At 34.3% G+C, this 24837-nt stretch overlaps 1 protein-coding gene across 7 annotated transcripts in view; it reads right to left on the bottom strand.

Moving 5' to 3' along the window:
- Nucleotides 1-1004: 1004 nt before the first annotated feature.
- Nucleotides 1005-24837, bottom strand: part of VPS13A (vacuolar protein sorting 13 homolog A) — a 253881-nt gene continuing 230048 nt past the window's right edge. For 3 of the 7 annotated variants that reach the window (XM_045043176.1, XM_045043177.1, XM_023243363.2), the window contains 5 exons: nucleotides 23960-24074; nucleotides 7811-7896; nucleotides 5043-5166; nucleotides 2509-2583; nucleotides 1005-2414 (listed from right to left, as the gene is read on the bottom strand). In XM_045043176.1, coding sequence (XP_044899111.1) covers nucleotides 2364-2414; nucleotides 2509-2583; nucleotides 5043-5166; nucleotides 7811-7896; nucleotides 23960-24074 — 451 coding nt within the window. In that variant the 3' untranslated portion in view covers nucleotides 1005-2363. Of the gene's footprint in view, nucleotides 2415-2508; nucleotides 2584-5042; nucleotides 5167-6706; nucleotides 6940-7810; nucleotides 7897-20807; nucleotides 21394-22769; nucleotides 23761-23959; nucleotides 24075-24837 lie in introns of those variants that run through there. The other 4 variants (XR_006588872.1, XR_002737852.2, XM_023243364.2 and 1 more) reach the window with 4 other exon arrangements.

Below are 24837 nucleotides of genomic sequence, written 5' to 3'. Positions count from 1 at the left end.
GCAGGCTGGCATTGCATGTGTACTAGGTACAAGACCCATTCCCTGCTGCCCTCCAGAGGATCCTAGAAAAATATGTTTACTCTTTCACCGTGGGACACCCAAGAAGTTTTGCGCCTGTATGTTTTGAGAATGAAATCATGAAACTGTAGTATAACAGGGAAAGATAGGATAAAATAGGCAGAGAGAGAAAGGTTAGGACCCGAGCTCCCTGGATGGGGAAAAACACATTATTTTGGAAAAACGCTGGGAGTGTTTTAACTACAGCAAACCCCCTCAGGTGTAAGGTCCCTCTTAAAAATGTAACAGACACACCTACTCCCCCTCAGATTCCCCCTCAGGAATTTGACATTCAAAATACCTAGCTAAACCATAAAACTTATGTTATACATGGGACAGTATGACACACAATGGAGTCGAGGCAATCAGGAATGGACAACCCAGCACCTAGAGTTGTCTAGTCAGTAAGGGTAGAATCTGAGAAGGGACAAGGGGAAAGGGAAGGGGATGCTGACCAGAACCTTATGACACAAGGACCCTTGACTATAGTCTGCAGGCATTTACTTTCGAATGTCCCCTCTCTGTAGAGAGAGCTTTCATACTATTCTTCCTTTCTGATCTCATATTCCAATAAACTTTGCCTGCTGCTCATTTTGTGTCCACCTCCTTGATTCTTCGAAGCGGCAAAACAACGAATCCCTGGTACTGTGATAAAAAATTCTGCAACAGTGGTAGGTAATGAGGTACTTTGTCAGTGGTCCTGAATGGAACTCCAGTAAAGCAACATTTCGAAATGGATGAGGACAATCTGATCAAAGTTTTCTGGCCACTACTCTTAGGCTTAATTCTAACGTAAAAGTGGAGGAGCTTGGCAACAGAGACAATGTGTATGTTACTTTGAACAAAAGTCATCAAGGGAGCGAGCACACGCTACCATGGGATATGAAATCTGTCATCTTTTGATTCAATTTATATTCAGCAAAGAAAAAAACATACTGGGAGACTACTGATAATAAACAATGTGTTTTTATAATCAGAGGAAAATCAAAGTATTTAGTAGCAGGACAGGGTCAGGAAGAAATACAATTACAGTCTGGCATGCTGTTTATTTTAGCTTTTACAACAAAGCAAGGGTTTGAGGACCCTGAGGAGAATTTCACAATTATTACTATCCAGAGTCTCCAATCCCAGAAACAGTTTATATTAATTTCATGGCACATACGACATGCATCAAATAGTCTGTATTATTCAGTAACGAAATAAGACACTGCATTGGTCTCTTCATGGTTCGCAGTCATGTATTCAACCCCTTTCACTTGAAAAAGTACATTCATATTATATTAATTTACAAGATCTTGGACAAAAACCAAGAACCCCCCCCCCCCCATGACCTTATTTTTATTAATGTGCAGTCCATGATTTTTTTTCTGATGAGCTTTTAAAAGAGTGATTCTCATTTGAATAACTGTACAGAAAGCACAGCAGAAATTCCCAATCTTTTGCCAACAGAACAGGTAATTAACACTTTAGGGTACATATATTTACTTACAAGAAGGGCTGTCTGTTCTGAAGCATAACTCACATCTAAGATGGTGGGAATTTTATTTCATATTTCCAATGAATGGAGAGTTGTTATTTTAAGGCTTCAGGGATTTTCCTGTAAAGTCAGCAATGTTAAAAACGTGACTTGGGTAAACAGAGTAGATCCCATGAAGTTGGCTTGAGAAAGTATTTCTAAGGCTTCAAGCTTGAAGGGGTATTACTCAATCTGTATTATAGTATATTAAAAAATGTTTTTCATAGTCATGCTATGGAAGTATAATTCAAACCTATCCTTTATAAAAAAATAAGGAAAATAATACCAAAATATTTATCTGTAAAAAGAACTTCATGTTTCTAAAGAAACCACCACTAAAGTTTTTGATACCGAGGCAATGTTTGATTTGATCATTTACCCATCACTGATTCAGGGAGTCTGAAGATAGAAGTTATAAACTTCATGACAGAAGTTTAAAATGTGAACTAGAAACATTAAATTTACCTCCATGTGGGGTGAAATATGGGCAATTTCTCTACACTGCAGAGAATTACTTGGAGCAAGTATTTAAGGTTCATCAAATAAATGTTTCTTTTGTAAAGTAATTAGAATTTTAACCATATGCATGATTCAAGTTAGAAGACCAAATGGATCTCCAATGAGTTGAAATATTTTAATCACCTGATTGTTTTACCTGACTGTAACTGATTTTTTTTTTTTTTATTTGCTTGAAATTACTTCTGTACTGTATTTCCCAGACTGGTTTTGAAAGGTACAAGGTAGAAACTCTAATGATTTATTGTTGTCTCTCTTCAGGCAGTATTCTCCATCAGAATCTCGGGGAAGGTTCTCTTGCTTCTTCTAGTTTCGTGAGGATCCACTGTTGTGGGGAAATAAACCAACATTTGCTTATTTCAAGAACTTGCAATGAAACTCAAAATGTAATCAATGTAAATCTAGAAGTTGGCTTTTACCCTAGCATCTTCTGGGGTCTTGAAGTTAATTATTTTTCCAAACTCTTTGGCATGAAATACAGACTTCACTCGTTCCTATAAACAGAATAACTTCATTAAAATGAAAATCCAGTTGCAGAAATATGATTTTAAAATGCCACAGTTTTATAAATCTGTGCTTAAAGTGTCCACCTTACACAAATTATGTACCTAAAAAAACAAACATAAAAAAAGCCAAGAATGAAGAATCCAAGAAGAATCAAACACAAATGGGGGCGGGGGGGGGAGGGCTAAATTCTAACATATCCATTATCACTAAGCTTAAGTTACAAAGCTTTGAGATTTCAATTGCTAAAGCTCTGTAACTTAAGCTTAATGATAATGGATATGTTAGAATTTAGCTCTCCCCCCCCCATTTGTTTACTCAAAGGATGAGGAGATAAGTCTGGGAGCAGTGTTTCCCCCCACCCCCACCACTCAAATAGTTTCTCAGATAGTTCTTGATATATGGCCATGAAATCATGATGAGCTCAGCTAAAAAAAATTACCTATATGTGTGTACATACATACACACGTATGTGTTGTATGGGGTGTGTGTTATGTATGTAACTTCTGACATTTTAAATTGGTCATGCAGTAAGAATGTAGCTTAAGCTTAATGTCCTCTGCTTTTTCTTTTTTTTTTCTGATGGCCTCTACTTTTAACATTCTTTAGGCATTCTGTTCAATGTTTGTGGGGAGAGCTAATAGTGGATGGTAAGCATGAGAGAGTCAAACAGAAATAAAAGGATTATTCAGGAGGAGGGCAGTTTACTTCCATTAACTATAGGCAGAGCTACAGAAGAAGAAATGTGGGGGTCTCACAGGTTGAACAATTTCTCTAAGTAATTCAAACATCCATGTAAATACAGACTGCAGAAGAAATCAGATTCTTTTACTTAGAAAAAAAAAAGGATATACACTGATAAAAGATTTCAAGGAAAAGTAGAAGGGAAAGAAACCAAGAAGGTAAGAAGAAGGTTATTTTTGGAGAGAGAAAAAGGTATGAAAAAAGCCAGGAAAGCAGTACAGGCTAGAGCAGAAGGTAATAGCCACTACCCATTACTTTGTATAATAATAAGGCCACAGGGCCTTTCATATTCTGAGTGAATCAGAGAAATTCTCAATGTGTAAGTTGGTCTAAGATCCTCAAGAACAAGTAGCCGGTCTACTCATGAGCTGTTCGTGTCTTTGGAACGAGTGGGAAGACTAGAGAAATGGTTTTCAATGGTTAAACACAAGGCCTAGGGGCAGTTCTGTTCTACAGACTAGCCAAGAAAACATCTGTTGTTTTTGCCTGCCTGTGTCTACTGCCCTTTCTTCCAGCAACAACTTTTTGAGTCTTTGGGTAACTACTTCTCACCTTCTCTCACTCCAAATACTTCAGATAGAGTTGACCCTTCCTTCTTGGTAGCATCATGGTGATCCCATGACCCTCACCTGGCCAACTGGCTCACACCCGCTCTCTGACCAAAGAGATTAGTTCAGGAATAGGCATGTGACCAAAGGTGGCCCAGTGAGACCCAGTGAGATGCTTTCATTCTGCTGAGCTAGTAGGATATAAACCTGGAACTTCTGCTGGCCGGCTTGACAATGAAGCCAACACTGAACAAAGTAGGACCTAGAAGCAGGGGTGGTGAAGAAGGAGAGAATGGAGGAGAGGAAGGGAGAGAGAATAACCGCTAATGACACCATTGGAGCATATCTAAACTAGCAGATAAAGACCTAAGACTTTCAGTTACAGGAGCCAATTAAATTCCTCAAAGTCAAAATACAACAAAAATAACAAAGAACAAAACTTACTTTGGTTGTGTCACTTACAATATTTCCTACGTGCACAGCCAATGCCAAAGTGCCCCCTACACATAGGTATCTGGTCAAATACCATGAAGCCAAATACCTTGTATTTCTTTGTATCACATATAATATGTAGTGCAATCTTTACAACTTACAATGTATAATGAGTCTCTGCTGATTTGCCAAAAGACAAGCAATTCATTTTATCTACATCCAAGTACCAGGCACTGTGCTAGTAATCAATGCAGAGTAAGAAATGGTATCTGCCTTCAAGATTATAACTGAACTGGGAAGATAATATCTATAAAAAGAAAAAGAACCACCAACAATGGTCTATTAGAGAGAGAGAGAACTTTTTAAGTATCTTTTTGTAAGATTTTCAGGGAAAAACATTTTGTATGGAACTGCTGGAGATTCTGACGTATACAAATGGATTTCTCATTTGAGTGTCTTGGACAGCAGTGAGAAAGCGAGGTTCTGTTACTGAATAGAAAATGAAATCTCAGGAACACTGTTGTCCATGTAATAGCACATAAAGTATCACATTTTTTTCTTGGCCTAGCTTTCTTTTCTTTAAACCTGCATAAGACAGAAGGTGTCAAGGAAAACCATAGTAAGACAAAGCAATGTCCATAAAAGAGATGGGAAAATTACAAAGGAGGACCATTTCAATTTATTATCTTCAGTTCCAAGTTTTCAAAAAAATCTATTCAACATACCTTTGCTTCAATGCGTAATCTTCTCCCATGAACAATGAAGGGCTCTTTGGTAAACTCATCAAAACTATACTGCCACTCACATGTAAGCTGTCCAAATGTTCCTTTTGTTACAAACAAGACACCGCTGGGGGAAAAAAAGAACCCACTGTAGACATAAAGGCACATATCCAGTAATATAATAATAGCAAGATATACATTCATTGCAAGTGCACATAATGCAAACAGAGACTGTATTATGAGTCATAAATAACCTTAAGGAATTTAAAAGAACTGAAATCATACAAAGTATGTCCTCAGATCATAATGAAATTAAACTAGAAACCAGTAACAGAAACAATTATTTCTAAATGCTTAGAAATTAGCATACTTCTAAATAATCCATGAGTCAAACAATCTCAGAAGAAATTAGAAAATGTCTTGAACTGAATGAGAACTAAAATATAACACAACATAAAATTTGTGGGAGGTAGCTAAAGCAATGTTTTATGGGAAATTGGTAGCACATAATACCTAAGTTAGAAAAAATGAAGTACTTCTAAATTCAAATATGTAAGACGCTTTATACAAAATAAACTTACAGAACCTATTATTAACCAATATTTTGGAGAGCTTTTGTGTAACTAATGCTTTAGAATAAATGTTTTTATTACCAAAGCTCCATGCAATAGGCTTACCAACCTACCTCAGAAAGAGGTTTTTAAAATTAATTCTTGTTTTCCCATTTTTGAGGGGGGGTGGGGAATCAAGAAATGAAAATGCATGGTCTATAATTCTATTTAATCCTTCATTCAAAGGCTTTTCTTCCCCAATTCTTTCTGGTTGAAACATCAACTCTAGGTGCAAGCAGATTGTTTTTTTAAGTAATACATACTTGAAGTCAAGGGACTGCAATAAGGAAAAGAGCTGGCTCCTGGTTGGGACAACTAATCAGGACTTAACATCTATCACTTCAATCTTCTGTCTCTGCTCCCCTTTCTCACCAATCCTGGATGACAGGTACTGGTGGAAAAAACCGAATGGTCCTCTCCTAGGTCCTCAACCACGTGAAAAGTCAAAGACAGGCTCATCTCGTAGTAGGTTCCTGGTACCCCCTTTCCTGACTCAAAGACCTGTTCTTCTTTTTGTAAGTTTATTTATTTATTTAGAGAGAGAGACTGAGTGAGAGCAGGGGAGGGGCCGAGAGAGGAGGACATGGTGGATCCCAGGGAGGCTCCACTCTCAGCGCCAAACCCAACACCAGGCTTGATCCTTCAACTGTGAGATCATGACTTAAGCTGATATCAAGAGTTGGACACATAACCCACTGAGCCACCCGGGCGCCCCTCAAAGACACTTTAATTCTCAAATATGAAACGTGGAAATAAAGGAAATCCCAGGTACGAGTATCACCTTTCACTCAACTGCGACTAACTTCCCTTACTTTATCAGGGTTTATATGACTTCCTTTAAAGAGATCCATTCATTATGTTGAAAAGTTTTTTAAATCTTGCAAACTAATCTATAAACTGACTCTTGTTTAACTCTGATGAGTCAGACAGTTCGCATCGTCAGTGGGAGAGAGGGTTAATAAAAAGATGACTGAAAATCGCTAGAACAAGAATGCTTGAAGCATTGCCCCCCAATTATAAAAGTTTACTGACTTAGATGCAAAATTTAGTACATACCTATATGCTAAAGTAGTCCTTTACAAGTTAAGAAAGATCTCCATATGTTGATACGGAATAATCTTCAAGACATAGATCTTAAGCAAAAAATTAAAGTACAGAATGGTATGTGTAACAGATTCCCATTTATGTTAAGATACATATGCGTGTATGCTTGTATAGGCAGAGAATACTTCAAGGAGGAAACAGGTGAAAATGGTGGCCTGTAGGACCGGGAAAAGAGGGACTGGTACCTAGGATGGAACGAAGATTAACTTTTACAAGTATACCTTCTAATACCACGTGGATTTTCTACTTTGTGTTACTTTTAAATAAGAAAATTAATATAGTGTTGTAAATTTTAGACTCGGGAGTGGTTAGTATGAAAAACGTTAGAAATGACTGCTAAGTTCAACAGTGAATTTGAACTAATAAGTGCTAATACAACTTCACCCTTCTCAATAGTGAACAAAACCAGAGGTTTATTGACAATTTCTTTCAGTTAGCCATAACCTCTCCCCCTCAGTCACATTTCACTCTGTGCCATCCATCCAAAACCCCCGTCTTAATACTGCAGCAGCTGACTCTTTCCCGCAGTTTAACAGTAACTCCTGCAAAAACTAGTCCCTCTGAAGCTATGCCGCTGAGTAATTTTGCATGTACCTCTATCTACAGGTCTACTTGAGGATCTGGTTGGAGCTGGGAGTATCCACGTAAGAAATCACCTGTCTCCAGTGATGTATTTACTTATGTGACTGAATCTCTATGTATGCTAATGGATAGATATCACTAGAAGACTTCTGGAGTAATCTGAAACTGTACACTTTTTTCAGAGCGGGAAGAAATGGTACTGTGAGGACAGTTTTATGGGAATTTCTATATTATTCAAATTGGTTGAAAAAATACTAAACAATTTACGTTTGTGCATGGCTATGACTTATCTGCACTCATGCACAAAGCTGAACATAAATTTATGTAAGGTTTTCTGATGAGGCTTGTAGAGCAAGAGGACCAGAGTTAGCAGGAATCGGGGTGACTATGTGCCAAAAATGGTGAATATCAACTGCTTCCCTTCATAAGTAGCTCTCAGTTAACCTCTTACCAAATTACATTCAACAAAGTTACCTTTTAGTTATCATTAACATATCTGTTTTGTTGATCATGACATGGGTAAAATACTTGTATTTTGCAAATCTTCCATTTTCCATGACCTAAAAAAAAGGTGAGAGAGAGTGAGAATTTCATTAGTATTTCTATTCTAATGCAAGTAATGCATTGTGATCCTCTAAAAGCCATTTCTCAATGGGGGAAAATTATTAACATATTTATACAGTAAATACATCATATAATTGAATATTCAGAAAATTATTGCTGCTTCCTTTTTTAAAAGCACCTATTTGTACTGATTTATTCAAGATGACTCAATTGCAGCTATATCAATGTTTAATGCTGGATTTTTGGAAGATAACGTCATGACCTTACAGAGTTTAAATTGAACCTGTTAAGGTTACTATTAAACTATCACATTCATTTTCTCTTAAAAAACATACTAGTATTTGATCACCTATGTACAAAAACACATGTAAATGCTAACACATTGTAAACATATGTATCACATAAATTAGTATTGGCCCCATCTTGCATCTTCCCTGGAATTTTCCTATCTGCCTTACAAACATGCTTTTCTTTCCCAGTCTCACAACTCATTCACAAATGAGGAGCAGAGTGTCTCTGGACAAACACGAACTGTGGGACCTAATTAGCATATACAACAACCTTTATTTTCAAGACTGTGGAAACACTGTCTATCCATGACATTGTCAACAATTCTTTGTCCCAGAAAATATAAAAATAATTATATAAATGAAATACACATCATTTTTAATTCTGTTGTAAGTATCATTTACTCTGAGGACAGAGTTACTTTGGCTACTTAAAATATATTGTGGGCTAGCCTACTTTTTTTTTTTTTACTTCATTTTTTATTACTTTTTAAGGGCAAACAGTGTAACTGTGACTAAGACCCCTCAAAAAGAGGTATGTTAAGAATTCAGCCAAAATGTCAGATCTATTGAAGAAATCCAAAAGAGATAAAAAGATTTCAGAAAATTGTGTTCCATTAGGCTATGTCTAACTTAAAATTAAAAGCTAACAAGTGACTTCAAAATAATCTTAGGTCATATTCTAAGAAAATATAAAATATTAAAAAGTATCAAATTGCATAGGAAGAACAGAAATTTTTTGCAGATGACAGTATTGTCTGGAAAACCCAAGTATATAAACCCAGTAACTTTGTTTTATAAACACAGTATCAAATAGAAAAATGGAAGGAAAAAAAATCCTGTTTATCAGGATAATAAAAAATAAATATTTATGCATAAACTTAACAAAGAACATGCAAAATTTATGTCATAAAAGCTATAGCACTATTGAGGGGAATAACAGAAAACGTGAAAATGGAAATCCATGTCGTATTCTAGACAGAAAAATTCATTACAATAGTGATGTCATTCCCTTCCCCAACCCCAATTTTTACCACCCCGCCAAAACAATATGACCCCTGGATAGGGTGTGTTAGTGTCTTCTGGGGAGAGAAAAGGAAGTGATTTGACAAAATTATACTAAAATTTCTCTAGGAGAAAAAGTGTTGATACCCAACAAATTATAAAAGCTGAGTGAGAACTAAGCTAGCAGACATGAGCACAACTGGTGAAACGGTTAAGTGCTCACTGGCAGTAATACACAGATGGGTCAACAGAAAGAATACAGATTCCAGAAACTGACCAAAATGTACACTGGGACGTTATAAAATACTACATATCCAAAAACAGGGATACATAAAATCCAGATAGCATTTTAAATTACTGGGAGAAGCATGTTTATTAAATGGTGTTTCAGGTAACATGCTAGCTAAAGCTGGGTCCCCATTTCTCTCCATACCAAATCAATTCCAGGGGGCTCATGGATTTAAGCATACAAAATGAAACTATATAAGTACAAGAAAAGGTAACATTTTAATAACCTTAAAGTGAAACAACCTTAAATATAAAACACAAAGTCTATAAAACAATATAAAAAATTGTTAAGTACTTGGAAATTAAGCATTACTGGGTGGCAAAACAGTAAACAAACAGAACAAAGTAAAATAACATAAAGATTACAGAATAAACTGGGAAAATATCTGTCAATCCAGAGATATGGAGCTAATTTCATAACAGAGAATTCTAGGAATATGAACAATTCAACAGAAGAAAACTGAGTAAACCAATAGGAAAATGTGTTAAGTGCAACAAATCTGACCAATAAACATATGAGAATATGTTCAACAACTCAAAATCAAGAAAATGCCAATCAATTAAAAATACCCTTTAAGTGAGGAATTTGACTGCTAGGATTTATCTTATGCAAAACTATGCCAAGATATACATTGTAGAATCTTCACAGTAATACTAAGTTAAAATCATACAGGGGACTGTTTAAATAAATTATAGTATAGCCATACAGTGTGACATTATGTGGTCATGAAAGAAAAATGCAGATGTGCATAATGATATAGAAGGATGTGCAACATATATTAAATGAAGAGCAATTACATTGCTGGGAATGAATGGGGGTACTAAAAACATACATGTACACTTATATATTCACAAGACATATCTGGAAGGGTTGGTGGTAACACACTACACTGTAATAGCACTTATCTCTGGGCTTGAAAAGGTTAATAGTGGGGGCAGAAGTGAAACTACTATTTTTAATGTTACACACTTTTCAGTTATTTTTTGTATTTGAAATAGCTTAAAGGTATTATTTTCTTTTGTTCTGTATAACCAAGTTTAAATATCAAGAGTACAGGGGCACCTGGGTGGCTGAGTTAGTTAAGTGTCTGACTCTGGATTTCGGCTTAGCTCATGATCTCAAGGTTCCTGAGTTTAAGCCCCACACTGGGCTTTGTGCTTGCAGTGCGGAGCCTGCTTATGATTTTCTCATTCTGTCTCTCTCTGGCCCTCCCTTGCTCACTCTCAAAATAAACTTAAAAAAAAAAAAAAAGGTTAAAAATCAAGAGTACACATGCTGATCTCAAGAATATCACCACTATTGTAAGTCAAGAGTCTATATGCCTCATTAATAGACCACAACCTTCAAACAGCTTAAAAGCTATGGTTTACCTCTAGGTACCTAGCTTCTATTTTAATGTTTTAAATTTGAGCATTGTAGATGAGCCTGCTTCGCAATACTTTCCACTTTTCACACCCAACTTAAATAAAATGTAACCTGTGCATATAAGCAATTAAACCAATGTCAAAAGTCACAGTAGCATCTGGTGGAAGTAAAAGCTAGAAATCCCCCCAAAAGTCACTCATGCTATGTTTTCTGGAGGTCACCAAAAACCTTAGATGCAACACTTGAAAGACAAATGGACACGATTGTCATATAGCTGCCTATTTTGAACATACACTGAACTGTGCTGTTATCAGAATGGATATATTTGAATAAATATCAAAGATAAGTCCTTATATAGCAAAACTCATTACAAACAGGTGAATAGAGAAGAATAGGGAACCCAGTCCCATAGAAGCATGGGAGTGAAAGAATATGATGGCTTATCAACCATCATCTTCCATCATGCCGTAAAATCTACAAACATCATGCCTTTGATTACAATTTCCTAATTATTTCACTTTATAAGTTTTCTATATATTTAGACTTTTACTTTTCATAGCATCATTATAAATCATTTCAGAAAAAAAATTTCAACCTAAAGCAAAGTTACTGTTCATCCAAACACAAACTTATATACACATGAAATAATGGAGAATCAGGTAAGTGTCTTACCCACCTACTCTTCAAAGCAACCTCATATGTGATTAGCTAAGATTACAGTTAAGTGACTTGCTTGGGGTCATACTGTCAGTTGCAAAAGTGGGCTCAGAAAAGTGGTTTCTTCCCTTCTAGTTCCAGTGCTTTTCACTATACCATGATGTTTCCTCTTATGGTGCCAGTCACATGTTTCCCATGGTACCTCAAAAGTGTCTTCAATGTCCCTGATGCTGGATGTTGCTGAAGCAGGCTGCTAAAGCAGTGCAGGCAGGCTGATTTTTTTTTTTAGGTTAGTAGGGTTCAAATAGTTCAGTGTTAATATCCTGTCTTCCTCTTTCCCAAACAGATATTACGTATCAATGTTTCTGCTGAAATAATTTGTGATACCCTTTAAAATAAATGAAGAACTACAAAACTAGGGCTAGGAATCACTATATAGAGCCTTTGCATAAAGACAAAAATTTGGCTGAAATATCAAGTACATTAGCCAGTATGTTAGACATGTTAGCCTCATTTAACATGCGGTGTAAAATAAAAAAACAAATTTTGCCTTATTCATTAAAATACACATCATCGTTTGAGAACACAAAGGAACTGTTACATATAACTGTCAGAATTTATAGATAATTAAAATGTATGGTTACTGGTAAAAGGTTCTTTTTGCATTAGAAGAGTATGTAGACCTTAGTTTATTAGATACAAATAAATCCAAAGTGACTGCAAACCTAGAAATACACTGATGGTAGGAACCTATAAGATAGGGGTGTCAGGGTCACCCTCTACTAACATCCACATTTCATATCAGGTAATTCCAATACTTTAGAAAAAGAAGAGACGCTGAAAATTATATTGCTAACACGTTCAAGTCATCCAAATGCTATGAATCAGCAAAGTTCTATAACAAAAATATTTCTGAAAAGAACAAAGCAAAATATGAAAACACAGATACGGGGAATAAATCACAAACATGGAAGGCTTTAAATCCCAAACAATCTAAAGTGCTAATATTCATGGGAGATTTACTTCAGGAAATTGGATAAAGGGTAAGAACACACAGTTCAGCAAAACAAAACAAAACAAAACAAAACAAAACAAAAAATGCCCAAATCTGATCAGTACCTGGCTCTTTTGGAAGACCACACAGTCTCATGGAAGTATAAATGGTTTTTGTTGTTTTTTTTTTAAAAGACAGAAACATGAAGGATGAGAGGAAAATGAAATTCATCTAGATGAGAAATAAAGAGTAAGAATGCTATCAGACAAGACAATCTACTGGACAACAAATAAGCAGCTTTATACACTGGCTAATTTGAATAGTCAGCAGATGATGGGGAAAGAGGAAAGGCCTATAAACAGATTATACTAAAAAATTAAGCTTGTTTTTAAAAACAACAAAATGTAGGTAGGTAATCGTAAATTAAAATAGTAAAGGCTATCATTTCTCAATTATTTAAGAAGTAAATAGACAACTTGTTCAAAACAATCGTATCTTTAGAGAAAAATGTGATCAAGAAGCATAACTTTCCTAGAGTTATCAGATTAAAGATTAGAGATAAAAACTGTTTTACTAATTCACTTCAAACATGAGAGATTTCAGGGCCCTAGCCAGGAGACACAAGGCATTCAACCATGCTTCATGATAAAATGTAGTGGAAATTCATTACCTCAAAGCTCAATAATTTCATATACCTAACACAATAAATGTAACCAACAGTGAAGGAGTGTTATTTGGCCTATTCTGTGAGGCAAGTTGATGTGAAAAACAAAACAAAACAAAACAAAAACAAAAACTTCAAATCTCAGTGACAGTCATCAAATCTGGTAAGGAATCAGGTCTTTCTGAATCTCCCATACCTTTGTCTCCTCCCAAGCTAATGAGCTATTCTGATTGTTAATCAAAAGGGTAAATTCTGCTAACAGTTTAGATGGGGAAGGAAAGTTGAGTATAACCCCGCCAACTTAAAAATCAAATCAAGTAAACTACTACTACCTTAAGAGATATGAACTATCATCAACTGGTTCAACTCAAAGACTGGAGAAAGGACAGAATTATGCTCATGACATAATTATGTGCATTGATAATAAAAGACCATTAAATTGGCCCTTCCAGAAGAAGGGCCAAAAATAATTTTAAGTGGATAGTTACAAGTCTCTCTAAACACATTTCCAGCAGAACCTCTACTGAGCATCATTTATTGACCCATCATGCTACACATACTTAAGAACAACTTATTTTAAACATTTTAACATTTCTCTCAAAATAGTATGTAATTCAGAGCAGTCCAAGTTACTGAGGATTGTTTCGTTTGTTCACTAATTAATGTGTGGAAATGGTTGTGATATTTTAATTACAGTATTCTATTAATGTTGAAAGGAAGAAAAAGGGTAAGATTTATTAATGCTTTTATCCTGATAAAAAGGAGACAAATGTAGAACATAAAATTTATATAATGATGACCAAGAACTAGCATCAACTGGTATTCACCTGGAATAATGAAAATACAATGAGTTCTTACTATACACTGTACTAACAGTCACATACATTACCTTACTTGTTTAAATCCTATCAACACCACCAAGGTTACTGTTATCTTGGTACTATGTTACCAACACCAAGGTACTGTTGTATCTTGGTGTTATGATACTAACACTACTTAACACCAACTCTTAAGTAGTAGAATTATCTCCATTTTACAGTTTGGAAATTGCGGCCAGGCAAGCAGACTAGAAGATTATAAAGCTAGTGAAAGGAAAAGCTGGAGCTGAATTCAGGTTTACTTGGCTCTAGAATCCAGGCCCTGAGCCATAAGATACTGCTATAGCTCAGATAATTTTTATTGTCAAAATGGGTTAGCCCAAAGAACTACATATAGTCCAGCAGATACAGTGAGCTGCCATTTTAACAGCTCACTGTAATCTGGATTCAGATATCCTACAAGCTGTACCGTATCTCTTACAATGCTCCAGTGTCATATAATACCTAGGAATCATTATCTTCTTGGATGGTTGGGTATATCTTGTCTCTTTTGATTCCTACAGTTTCTTAGAGCCTTGCATTTAGTAAGCAGCTCAACAGCCAATAGGAATGAGACTGTGAAGATCTGACAGGACAGGGATGGCCTCTAACATAGCTTTTGTTTTGTCCCCAATAACTAGAATAAAGTTCACTACGGTTATAATCTCAGAAAAGATGAACAGCAATGTTGACTACTCTCTTCAGACCTGTAATCTTAAGATCTAGAAGAGTGTCCAATACAAAACTAGTAAGAATTTAACAAAATACTTGTATGAATACATGACACTGTTTCTCCTTGGTATTCATATAACCTATACTACCAGATCATCTAGCAAAAATTCAATTACACGTATATAATTATACATTCACTTTTTTGGCAATTTTAAAATTTGAAATAGCCTGCCAATTCTATACAAGTTAACTTTACAAGAAACATGCAGCCTCCTATGCTTATATATTCCACCACTGGAGCTTCATGAGATCTTCAACTAAAACAACTACCTCAGACCGGAAGTGCCACAAAATGCCTACTGTACATTTTCTCCACACTGCTTCCTATAGGGTTCTTCACAGTGGTAATTTTTCACAGAAAATTTGACATTAAAATTCATTAGAGTCATCATCAAAAGTAACTGGGACATCAATTTCATTTGAATTTGTAACTAAAGACTGATAGAAAAAGTACACGGTGCTTCCTTCCACAGATGACATGAAAGTTTGTTTTTGGATGAATCAAAGTGGCCTCCAATTTAATTCTGCATGAAAATGAATTGCTTCATTTGGCAAGAGAACACCTTTCTTTCATAGGACATTTGGCCAATAAAAAATAGATTTTTCATAACTTATACCAATGTTTTCTAAGAACACTACTGTTAGAGCACACACTAAAAAAAGTCTCAAATGAGCTTTCCTAAGCTCAACTCATGCTGAGACTCTGGGTGCTGTCCACAGTAACCAGGGGAAGTCATATGAGGTAGAGCTCTAACACAGAAGTACAGAGGTCATGTACTGAGTTCCAGGTTACAATTTAGCACCTATAGCTAAAATAAAGGCTAAACAGCTTCTAAGCTAATAACTACTGCAAAGTTGAAGCTCTATTTGCACATCTTTGGGAAGAAGAGAGACTCCAGGTGAACCTACCTGAACATTTAAGGATTTAAAGTTAAATGTACTAAATTTTCTATTTTAATAGTATTTATCCTTCCCTAAAAGATTTAGAAATTGAATTGGTTTCATTCAGGTTACTGAATTAAAAAAGAATCAAAAAAACCATTTTATAATTGATACAAAGAAAAAACTCAAGTAGAATCATCACCTCCAGAAAAAGATATAATTTCAAAGTCTTATTCAAAAGGTATTGTTATGTAATACTGGAAGGTTCTAAGTGGAGTGAATTACTCTTCTGGTGCAAAATAAAGTCAGTGGGACTTACTACTAAATGTTGGAAAGAACAGGCCTTCTAAAATGATGTATCAAAGACTCTCTAAGAGACCTCCGCTAAATTGATTAATGATGTATTAGAATGTATCTAGGTTAATCTCCTTTCTCATAGGATCTGCTTTAGTTGAGATGCTAAGAGCTCTAACTTGCCTAGATAACAGGATTTGGCTCTCTTCAGTTGTCTCATCCCATTCAGAAACTGGCTTCTGGAGGGGAAGAGTTACAAACTGAAGAGTAAAATCCAATAAGCATCTGTCTCCTAGTTCTTGTCCACTTACTCAAAGTTTCAGATGAAGCCAGGAAGAATGTTCAGCACTACTCTGGTGATCTGACTGCCTATGGTAAGCCCTTTCTTCCAGATCAGTTGTAATTCTCCTCCAGAGGTAAAGGGAAAGACCACGTCGGCTGAAGGCAGTTATCTTCCAATTGCTATTAGGGCAGTGTTTGAGGCTAATTATAAACATCTGTAATTTCTGAAAGAAAAGAAATATACAACAAACAAAAACAGCCTCCCTTCTACAACAACTCACATAATCACAACTATGATATTAAGGTAAGAGATGTAAGAGATTCAAAGACAATACAGATAAAGGTTTAAAATATCTGAAAAGCTTAAGAGTATGCTACCCTCGTGGAATAACCCAGCTGACAACATTCCTACACGTGAAGGACATAAGGATCACACACACTCATTTTAAGAGGATATTTATTTAAGGGATGGAAACTTTGTAAAAAGGTACAAACATGTTCAGTTAAAAAGAAAATAAAACTTCTATAACTACAAAAAATTATAAAAATTGAGAAAAGGTTCTGCTGGCTTTTATGTATTCTAGAAATAAAGACCAGTTTCCCACATTGGGGATTATTCCATGGATAGATCACTTTTTTAATTTTTAGAAGTTAATAATTCTGCTTATAAAAATTTATAACATAACAGAAATTTATGTATTTGGATCACAATCATGTTAATAAAAAATTTAAAAAGGAAATATATCATAAATGGTGGGGAGATAGGATAATTTTTATTTCTGTAGTTTCTGACTTTTCTTCACTGAGCATGTACTACAGTTGCAAAGTAAAAAAAATCTAATTTTTGAAAATTTTCTTATCAATGTTAGCTAGCTGATTCACAAGAGGAATTTAGCTTTTTCCATGGAAGTATGGGTCTATCAATTTTTTAATTCATAGAAATCCCAAGTTCTACATTCAGAAAAATCTTTGTAGACGTATAGTTAAGCATTTTCTACTCTAAATGATAATCTAAATGATAATTTAGAAAAACACAGCATACCCAATCAAGAATTACGTGTTTAGCTAAGTCTCTAACTATCCTTTGTTTTTCAAAAACACTGATATTGACTATACTATTTTGAATATTTAAGCATCTCTAAGATTCAGAAAATGGCAGAATGCAATTTAGCACATATCTTTGTTACCATTTCATTGCTTAGAATATACATATGTAATAAAAAGGCTATATTAAAAACCAACTTTACAAAGTTATTAGACATTTAAAGCTCATTTTAGAGGTACACTATTGCTCAATAATTACTAAATAAATTCATCACACTGAGATAATGGACATGAAAATGGTCTACCGCATTAAAACTAACCAACCACAAACTGCTACATGTGAAAATTTTAAATTATTCTAACTAGCTCCCTAATAGAGACCAATTTGAAATCATGTGTTTTATTCTTCTTGGATTCAGTACTTTCGATAATGTTTTACATAGTACTGTTTATACTCACTGCACTTCATGAATTCAAACATTTACCCACTGAAATTAAAGATTAAGTTAACAATCTAAACATTTTTAATCTCCATTTAAAAAGGTGCAGGGATAAATTAAAATGGACATTCTTTTTACATACCCATCACAATTACTTGCTATAAATGAATAATTTATGTATCTTATTTAGACCCCATAAGACCTTTCATGTTTTTTGACCATTAATAATAAATTATACATTTGCAAGGAAATCTACAAAAACAAAACCAAAGGCTTGAAGGGGTAGTAGAAAAGTACTCAGTAACACTTCTGTTTGTCTCTGGTCCTCCTCCCATTACTATAGGATAGTATGATGCAAAATTTCACCACGGGGGTTAAATCAGACCAACTACTACAGCAGCTATTGTTCTTCAGGATATATGACCTTGGGATGTAAATACAGTATCATATATTTCATGTTGAATACTGATGTCCTAGTCACAAATTACAATGGCTCTATTTGCAAATTTTAATAGCATCACTTTAAAATCAACACTTAACACTGATATGTTTTGAACAATTTCAAAATGTAAAATTTATAAAATCCAGATTATTTTAAATATGGAAACAAAGTGAAATTTATTTTTTTATAAGGAATATTGACAGCAATATTATTCTAGATTTACATTTGTTATATCCAATTCATCTTACTTCACTTATAGGCTGCTCTTATAAATTTATCCACAGTAAAGATGTCCACAATTTCAGGATTTTTATGAGTTTTTCTTCCTGCCAGTTTTCAATGTTACTCAAGTGTCAAGTAAATACAAAGGCAAAGAGAGAATGAGTGATGACTCCCTTAGAGATGATAGAAGAACCCCTCCTTTCCTTTTTCTATACATAAGCAGTGATCATATAGAAATTTAGAATATAAATAAAGGATATGGAAAGGTGTGGTACGACTTAATCTTTCAGATGTAGCTTTCTACACTTTCTCATTATAAAATACTTCCATTTTAAAATTCTAATTAATTATAAAGCCTCTAATAAGCATCTCATAAAAGTGCCAAAGTTGAACTTATTTTCTATATATTTGGTGAGGAGTAAGAAGATATTTTTGTTCATGTCCTATATTTCCAACATGAGCACATTGGTGTAAAGTAACAGAGGAATCTTCAATCTTGAATTTTTCTGTAATAAAAAGCAACTTTTTTTTACTGGAAAAATAGTATTGGTGGTCAAAGCAGCTTGAAAAGATTTTTCCCTGGGCATGAAAACAGAAAGAACAAGGGCAGTTATTCTGTTAAGAACGTATTTCACTTCTAAGTATTAAAAATTTAAGAATGCTAAATCCTTAAGACTACATGAACTGCATGACAGCTCATTAGTTACTAGAATATGGTTTTAAATCATTGCACTGTTTAAGGGATCTTAAATAAATGTAACCCTGTCTACAATTTTCTTTTCATTAAAATGGCAAGGCAATGCTGAAATATCCAGAACTTTTCCCGATAAATTCTTACGAATCTTTATGAAACCTATACCATAGCATTAAGTGTCACAGACCAACCACAGGAAAGTCAGTAAATGCCTTGTAATCAAGAAGTTCAGTGGTTTTCCCATTTAGAAAGGCCCTGTGCCTCGCTGAAGTGTAAAAAGTCAATGAAGACATTTCCAGGCCTTTCCTAAGACATACGCAATACATAATAATAGGTTGTGCTCTTTCTAGCTCCTTGTAGAAGGAGTAGGTTTTGTTTGATTTTGGCCAGGGGTGAGAGACCAATGGCGATAAGATGGATTTACACCGTCTCTGATACAAGTCATGACTATTTTAATGGTCACTGTTCTCATGTATTTACTCATCCAAAAAGAGAAGAATACTATTTTGGTGAAAACAATAATTAAATTATTTGGCACTCACATATTTCTTAGTCCTAGTATATACAACCTTGATTTCTATTTAATTTAAATGAATGCTAGGCAGGTAGAAATTTCAAAAGACCTTATCATTTTTTAGCTTCTTTTTTTGTAAGCTCAATACTAAATAATTAAACTAGTCATTTTCTAAGAAATAGAACAATGATTTATAGAACTAAAATCTTGGTAAACTTAAGAATCAGAAGAGATTCAGAAATGTTGAAAAAGTTGATTAAGCAATTATTTACTACAATCCAATTAATATAAGCTCAATATAAACTGATTAACATAAGTCAAGGTAAATGTTTCTCTGTTGATCCAAAAACACAGCAGTCATAGGGATTACCATTTAACTAAAAAAGAATTAGAAGAGAGAGACAAGCAAACCGAGAAACAGACTCTTAACTATAGAGAACAAACTGATGGTTTACCAGAGGGGTGGTAGGTGGGGGGATGGGTGAAATAGGTGATGGGGATTAAGGAGTACACTTGTCCTGATAAGCACTGGGTAGTATAAAGAACTGGTGAATCACTATATTGTACACCTGAAACTAATACTATACTGTATGTTAATGAACTGGAATTGAAATAAAAACTAAAAAAAAAATATATTACTACTAGTCATTCACCTTTAGACGATTTCTTTTGTACATCTAACTGAATAGTGAATTAGGACAAGATAGGGGCGCCTGGGTGGCTCAGTCAGTTAAGCATCTAATTCAAGCCACGATCTCAGTTTGGGAGTTTGAGCTCCGCATCAGGCTCTCTGCTGTCAGCGAGGAGCCCGCTTGAGATCTTCTACCTCTCTCCACCCCTTCCCACTTGTTCACAAGTAGGCGTGCTCGCTTTCTCTCTTGAAAAAAAAAAAAAATTAAAAAATGGGACGAAATCGTTCAAGTTGAAAATTAAAAAAAAAAAATACTACAAAAATACTATAAAAATTCTCCTAATATCCTGAATTAATCTGTAATATTTTATAATAGGGATATAGCATATGGATACTTAGGTTAACAAGTAAATATAATGGCTATAAAACCAACTTTGTTCCTTGTTTCACAAAAATATACATATAATGAAATAAAAAGTGAACCAAAGAACATTATTTTTCATTCTAAGACTACACATTATGTCACCACCTAACCATCCATGACAAATCATGAATGTTCCTTATGAGAGTGGTACAACCTATATGATTTTGGAATAGAACAACACATTCATATTGAAGTTACATAAGTTTATTATTATTAAAAGAAATTTGACAAAAATACTTTTCAAATGCTAAATATAAAATATTGACTTGGTGTTCCTATTATTTTTCTTTTACACAATGGAATTATAGCCCAGAAAATTTACAGAGAATATTAGAAATGGCATTTTGCTAATAAGCAGATAATTTAAAAGAAAACTAGTGAACATTAAAGAAATATTTAAGTCTACCTTTAAATCGTAAAGACAAACTCTGCGTTTTATAAAGCCACAAAACATATACAAGCAAATGGTAGAAAATATAATATGCCCCACTTTGGATGTAAAATACATTTTTCTGTGCTTAATAATGCAATTACTTTGCTTTCTGAAAATGTGTAAAAACACATTTTCAAAGGAAAAAAGTATTTTCATTCCTTACAAATGGATATATAGGCATTAGGGTAGCAGTCATACAAAACATGTTAATGAAACATTCCAAATAAAATGACAAAGAACACATGAATTTAACATTTCAGATCTGACTCATCATCATCATCATCATCATCATCACTACTGCTACTGTGAGTCATGATCCACTCCCTGTAGACCTGAATTTTCTGTAAGCATGGTAAAGGAAAAAAGAAGCACAAAGGTTAGTCAGGCATGGCAAAATGCTTGCAAACATGTAAAATTGTGAAATGTTCGAGTTAGAATAATTTTGAAGCAGACTTTTCAGATGAGTAGGACAGTAATTATGGATATATTCCATAACTTAAGAGACCTAAGACTAATAAGTTCCACTGGTTGGTACACTCAATGGGTAAAATAATTCGGTAATACCAGTAAGGTATTTCATGAATATATTAGGATTGTTATCCTATTTCTCTAGCAGGTAACTTGAATTGACTACCAGGAAGCACTGTAATATGGCACTTCCTTCTAGGTGCAAAGGCATACAGAGTATTATTTTATATTTAATGATATTTTGATCCATATAATTTAGTGAACACCAGAGTACCTTTTTTTGGAGAATTAGAAAAAGAAAAATGAGAAACATTTCAAATATTAAACATTTTTGAAGGGCACCACTGTCAAGTCACTTAGATGAAATCTTGGCAGATGAGATTTTAAATCCTGTTTCTATGTCATCTACTTTTTTTCTATATACTGCCATTTATGGATTTTAAACTGTTTGCTAATAACAGACTTGTGATTAAAAAAGCACCATTACCACCAAACCAACAACCTACTTCTTACACCTGTGAGAGATAATGCTAACCAAAAACATCCTAAGGCCTCTGGTGAATTCCTACAGGTGTTCCAGCTACTACTGTATTTATGCTCTTGCTGAAAAACAAGTAAAATGGCTGACAAGGATTGTGAGGTTTTAGTCCTTTAAATAGCTCTTTTAGCAATTAATAGTAAGACTGGCCTACTAAAAATAATACACACCTTTAAAAACACACAATCAAGAGTCCTGACCTTTAAATCCCAAAATTTAAAGCTTCAGTTAACAATTAATGAATGTATAAAATACATTTACTTGTCACTAAAATCAAGTTAGCTGTGAGAAATTTTTGGTATCTCATGTCTCTCTCCTTTTGTTATAATCTATTCCCTGATAATGAGGATGTATTTCTAAATTCTCCTCACTACTCACACTTCCTTCTTACTAAATTTATTAAAAATTTCTCAAGAAATATTTTTAGTTTTTCAATAGGTGATGACTAGGCACTCCAATAAAATGTTAGTACTATGTTATTAACATAAGTTACTAATGTAAGGTACACGTTACTTCCCTAACAAGGGAAGGCAGCAACTGAATAGAAGTATATTTTTCAAATATATTAACCGTAGGTGACTTCTGCACCGTTTGCATCTTCCAAAGAATGATACACTGTCATTGCAGAGATTGTACGAAATGCCTTTTAGAGCACAACCTCTCACTAGATTGCCAGTTCTACCCCATATGCAATTATTTTGAGGCTTTAAAAACATTTTAAATACAGTATCACTTTATTAAATAATACACATTAACTCAATGGTCATGTTTTACTGTATTAGATGGAAGCACCTTTTACTCAAAATGATATTCTCTACATGTAGTGGGTAAAATACTGAAGTTTTAAATATTTACCATGGTAATTTTCAACATGAAAATATTTAAAATATCAAGGCTATAAAGGAAGCACCATATCCCTATAGGTTATTATTACTACGAATATTTTCAAGTCTACTTAATATAACGACTCCTGGTTTGTTTTCAAACAAGTGATTTACTTTAGTACTCCACATCTAAACCACAGATGAAATAACTTGAAATCGGTATAACCTATTATGTATGCTACCTACACCATAATCCAAATTTTAAAAAGGACAATTTTCAAAGTAAGAAAAGTATCTAAACTGGTAAAATATTCTACCTTCAAATGGTCTACTGTTTCAAAAGCCAATTTTCCTTTCTAAAAGATGTTGGCTTTCATGTGAACTGCTTATCAGATTCCACAGTTTTTAAATAGACTACACAAGCATAAGGCAGGAAGAAGGTCATGGCCACTTGAATATTTTCCAAAGAAAAGCCTAAGAAACTCAAGAATTCACAATAGCAGAACTGATTTTTCCCTTATCCGTGCCCAAGTGGACAGGAGAATTGTATTAAAGCTACCAGTGGCTTGATATGCAGAGGGAGTCTCCTACATAGAAATGGTCTAACTGGTTAAGTAAGTACCACCAATTATGAGGGTACAAAAGGCATGATGGTTTGCAACAAATCTAGCAAATCCAGTACAGAACTAAGAATACCCTATAACGAGATCAGATTCACTAAAATCCTATACAAAAAGTTACCAATATGAAAGCTTTTCTTTGTATTCAAAATACTGAAACAGCTGTACGTAGTTTGTAAATTTTAAGACTAAAATCTACTGCTGGCTTTCACTTGCAAAGTCATGCATTAACTGTTTTCATATCAAACTTTTTGATGCCTGTAAAAAAGAAAAAAAAATCTTATAGTAAATAAACGTACATTAAAACCTAAGTAAACATAAAAAACTTCTAAACAGAATTAAGCAAAACATCTAAAGCCCAAATAATCTAATATATATTGGAATCATTATATAGATACTTGTAATAAAGCAAACTTGACTAAATTAATCTTAGTGTGTAAGATACTTCTTCACCCACCTGTAACATTTGGTTGCCAGTCCCATCCCTCAACCTGTAAGGTCTGATAACTCCATCCTCATTAAAGAATCGAGGGGGTCGCAGGCTCTCCACTTCATCAGAACTCTCTGTAGCTCTACAGAGAAGAACATATAGCTTGAGTATAAAAACTATTCAAATACTCTTATGTACAATTTAAAATGCAACTACTGAAAAGAATGTTCTTTTGGATAAGACTCTCACATCACTCCTCTATTTTAATATTTGTCTTTATGACACCAATAAATGTAAGTTCTCTAGAAAAATATAGACTTGAAGTTTGTTTACAGATTGTCTTGGACTTTCTTTGTACACAATAATCAGAGAATCAGCAAATGATGAGTACTGCTTTTTTCTTTTTTTCTCTGCTTTAAGGCTTTTAACTTCTTTTTCTTTTCATACAATACTGTTTGGTTCCTCCAATACAATGCTAAATATAAGAGGGGACTGTAGGCAACCTTGTCTCATTCTTAGCTTTAAAGGGAAAGCTTCTACTGAGTTTTCCATGAAGAACCAATATTAACAATCATTTTCTTTTTTAAAGGCACCTTTTGCCAAGCCAAGGAAGTTCATTTCCACTCTTAGTTAGCATATAGTTCTTGTTATTGTTTTGGAAAATTTTGAATGGGCAATGAATTTTAATTAAGAAATTCCTGTCTGGTCATTGCTGTGACCTTTGGTTAATCTCCTTCAATCTATTATTGCTATAAGTCAAATTACATGTATGTTGTTTAATGTTCAAATACCCTAACATATTCCTACTTGGGCTGATATGCATTGCTTGAAATACATACTTTGCTAAATCTGGTACTGTAATAATTTAACATTTTTGACTGTATGGACCTACATGAGAATGGTCC

The sequence above is a fragment of the Felis catus genome, chromosome D4 (genome assembly GCF_018350175.1).
Source record: "Felis catus isolate Fca126 chromosome D4, F.catus_Fca126_mat1.0, whole genome shotgun sequence".
Lineage (NCBI taxonomy): Eukaryota > Metazoa > Chordata > Mammalia > Carnivora > Felidae > Felis > Felis catus.
This window is presented reverse-complemented; position numbering and strand designations above follow the sequence as displayed.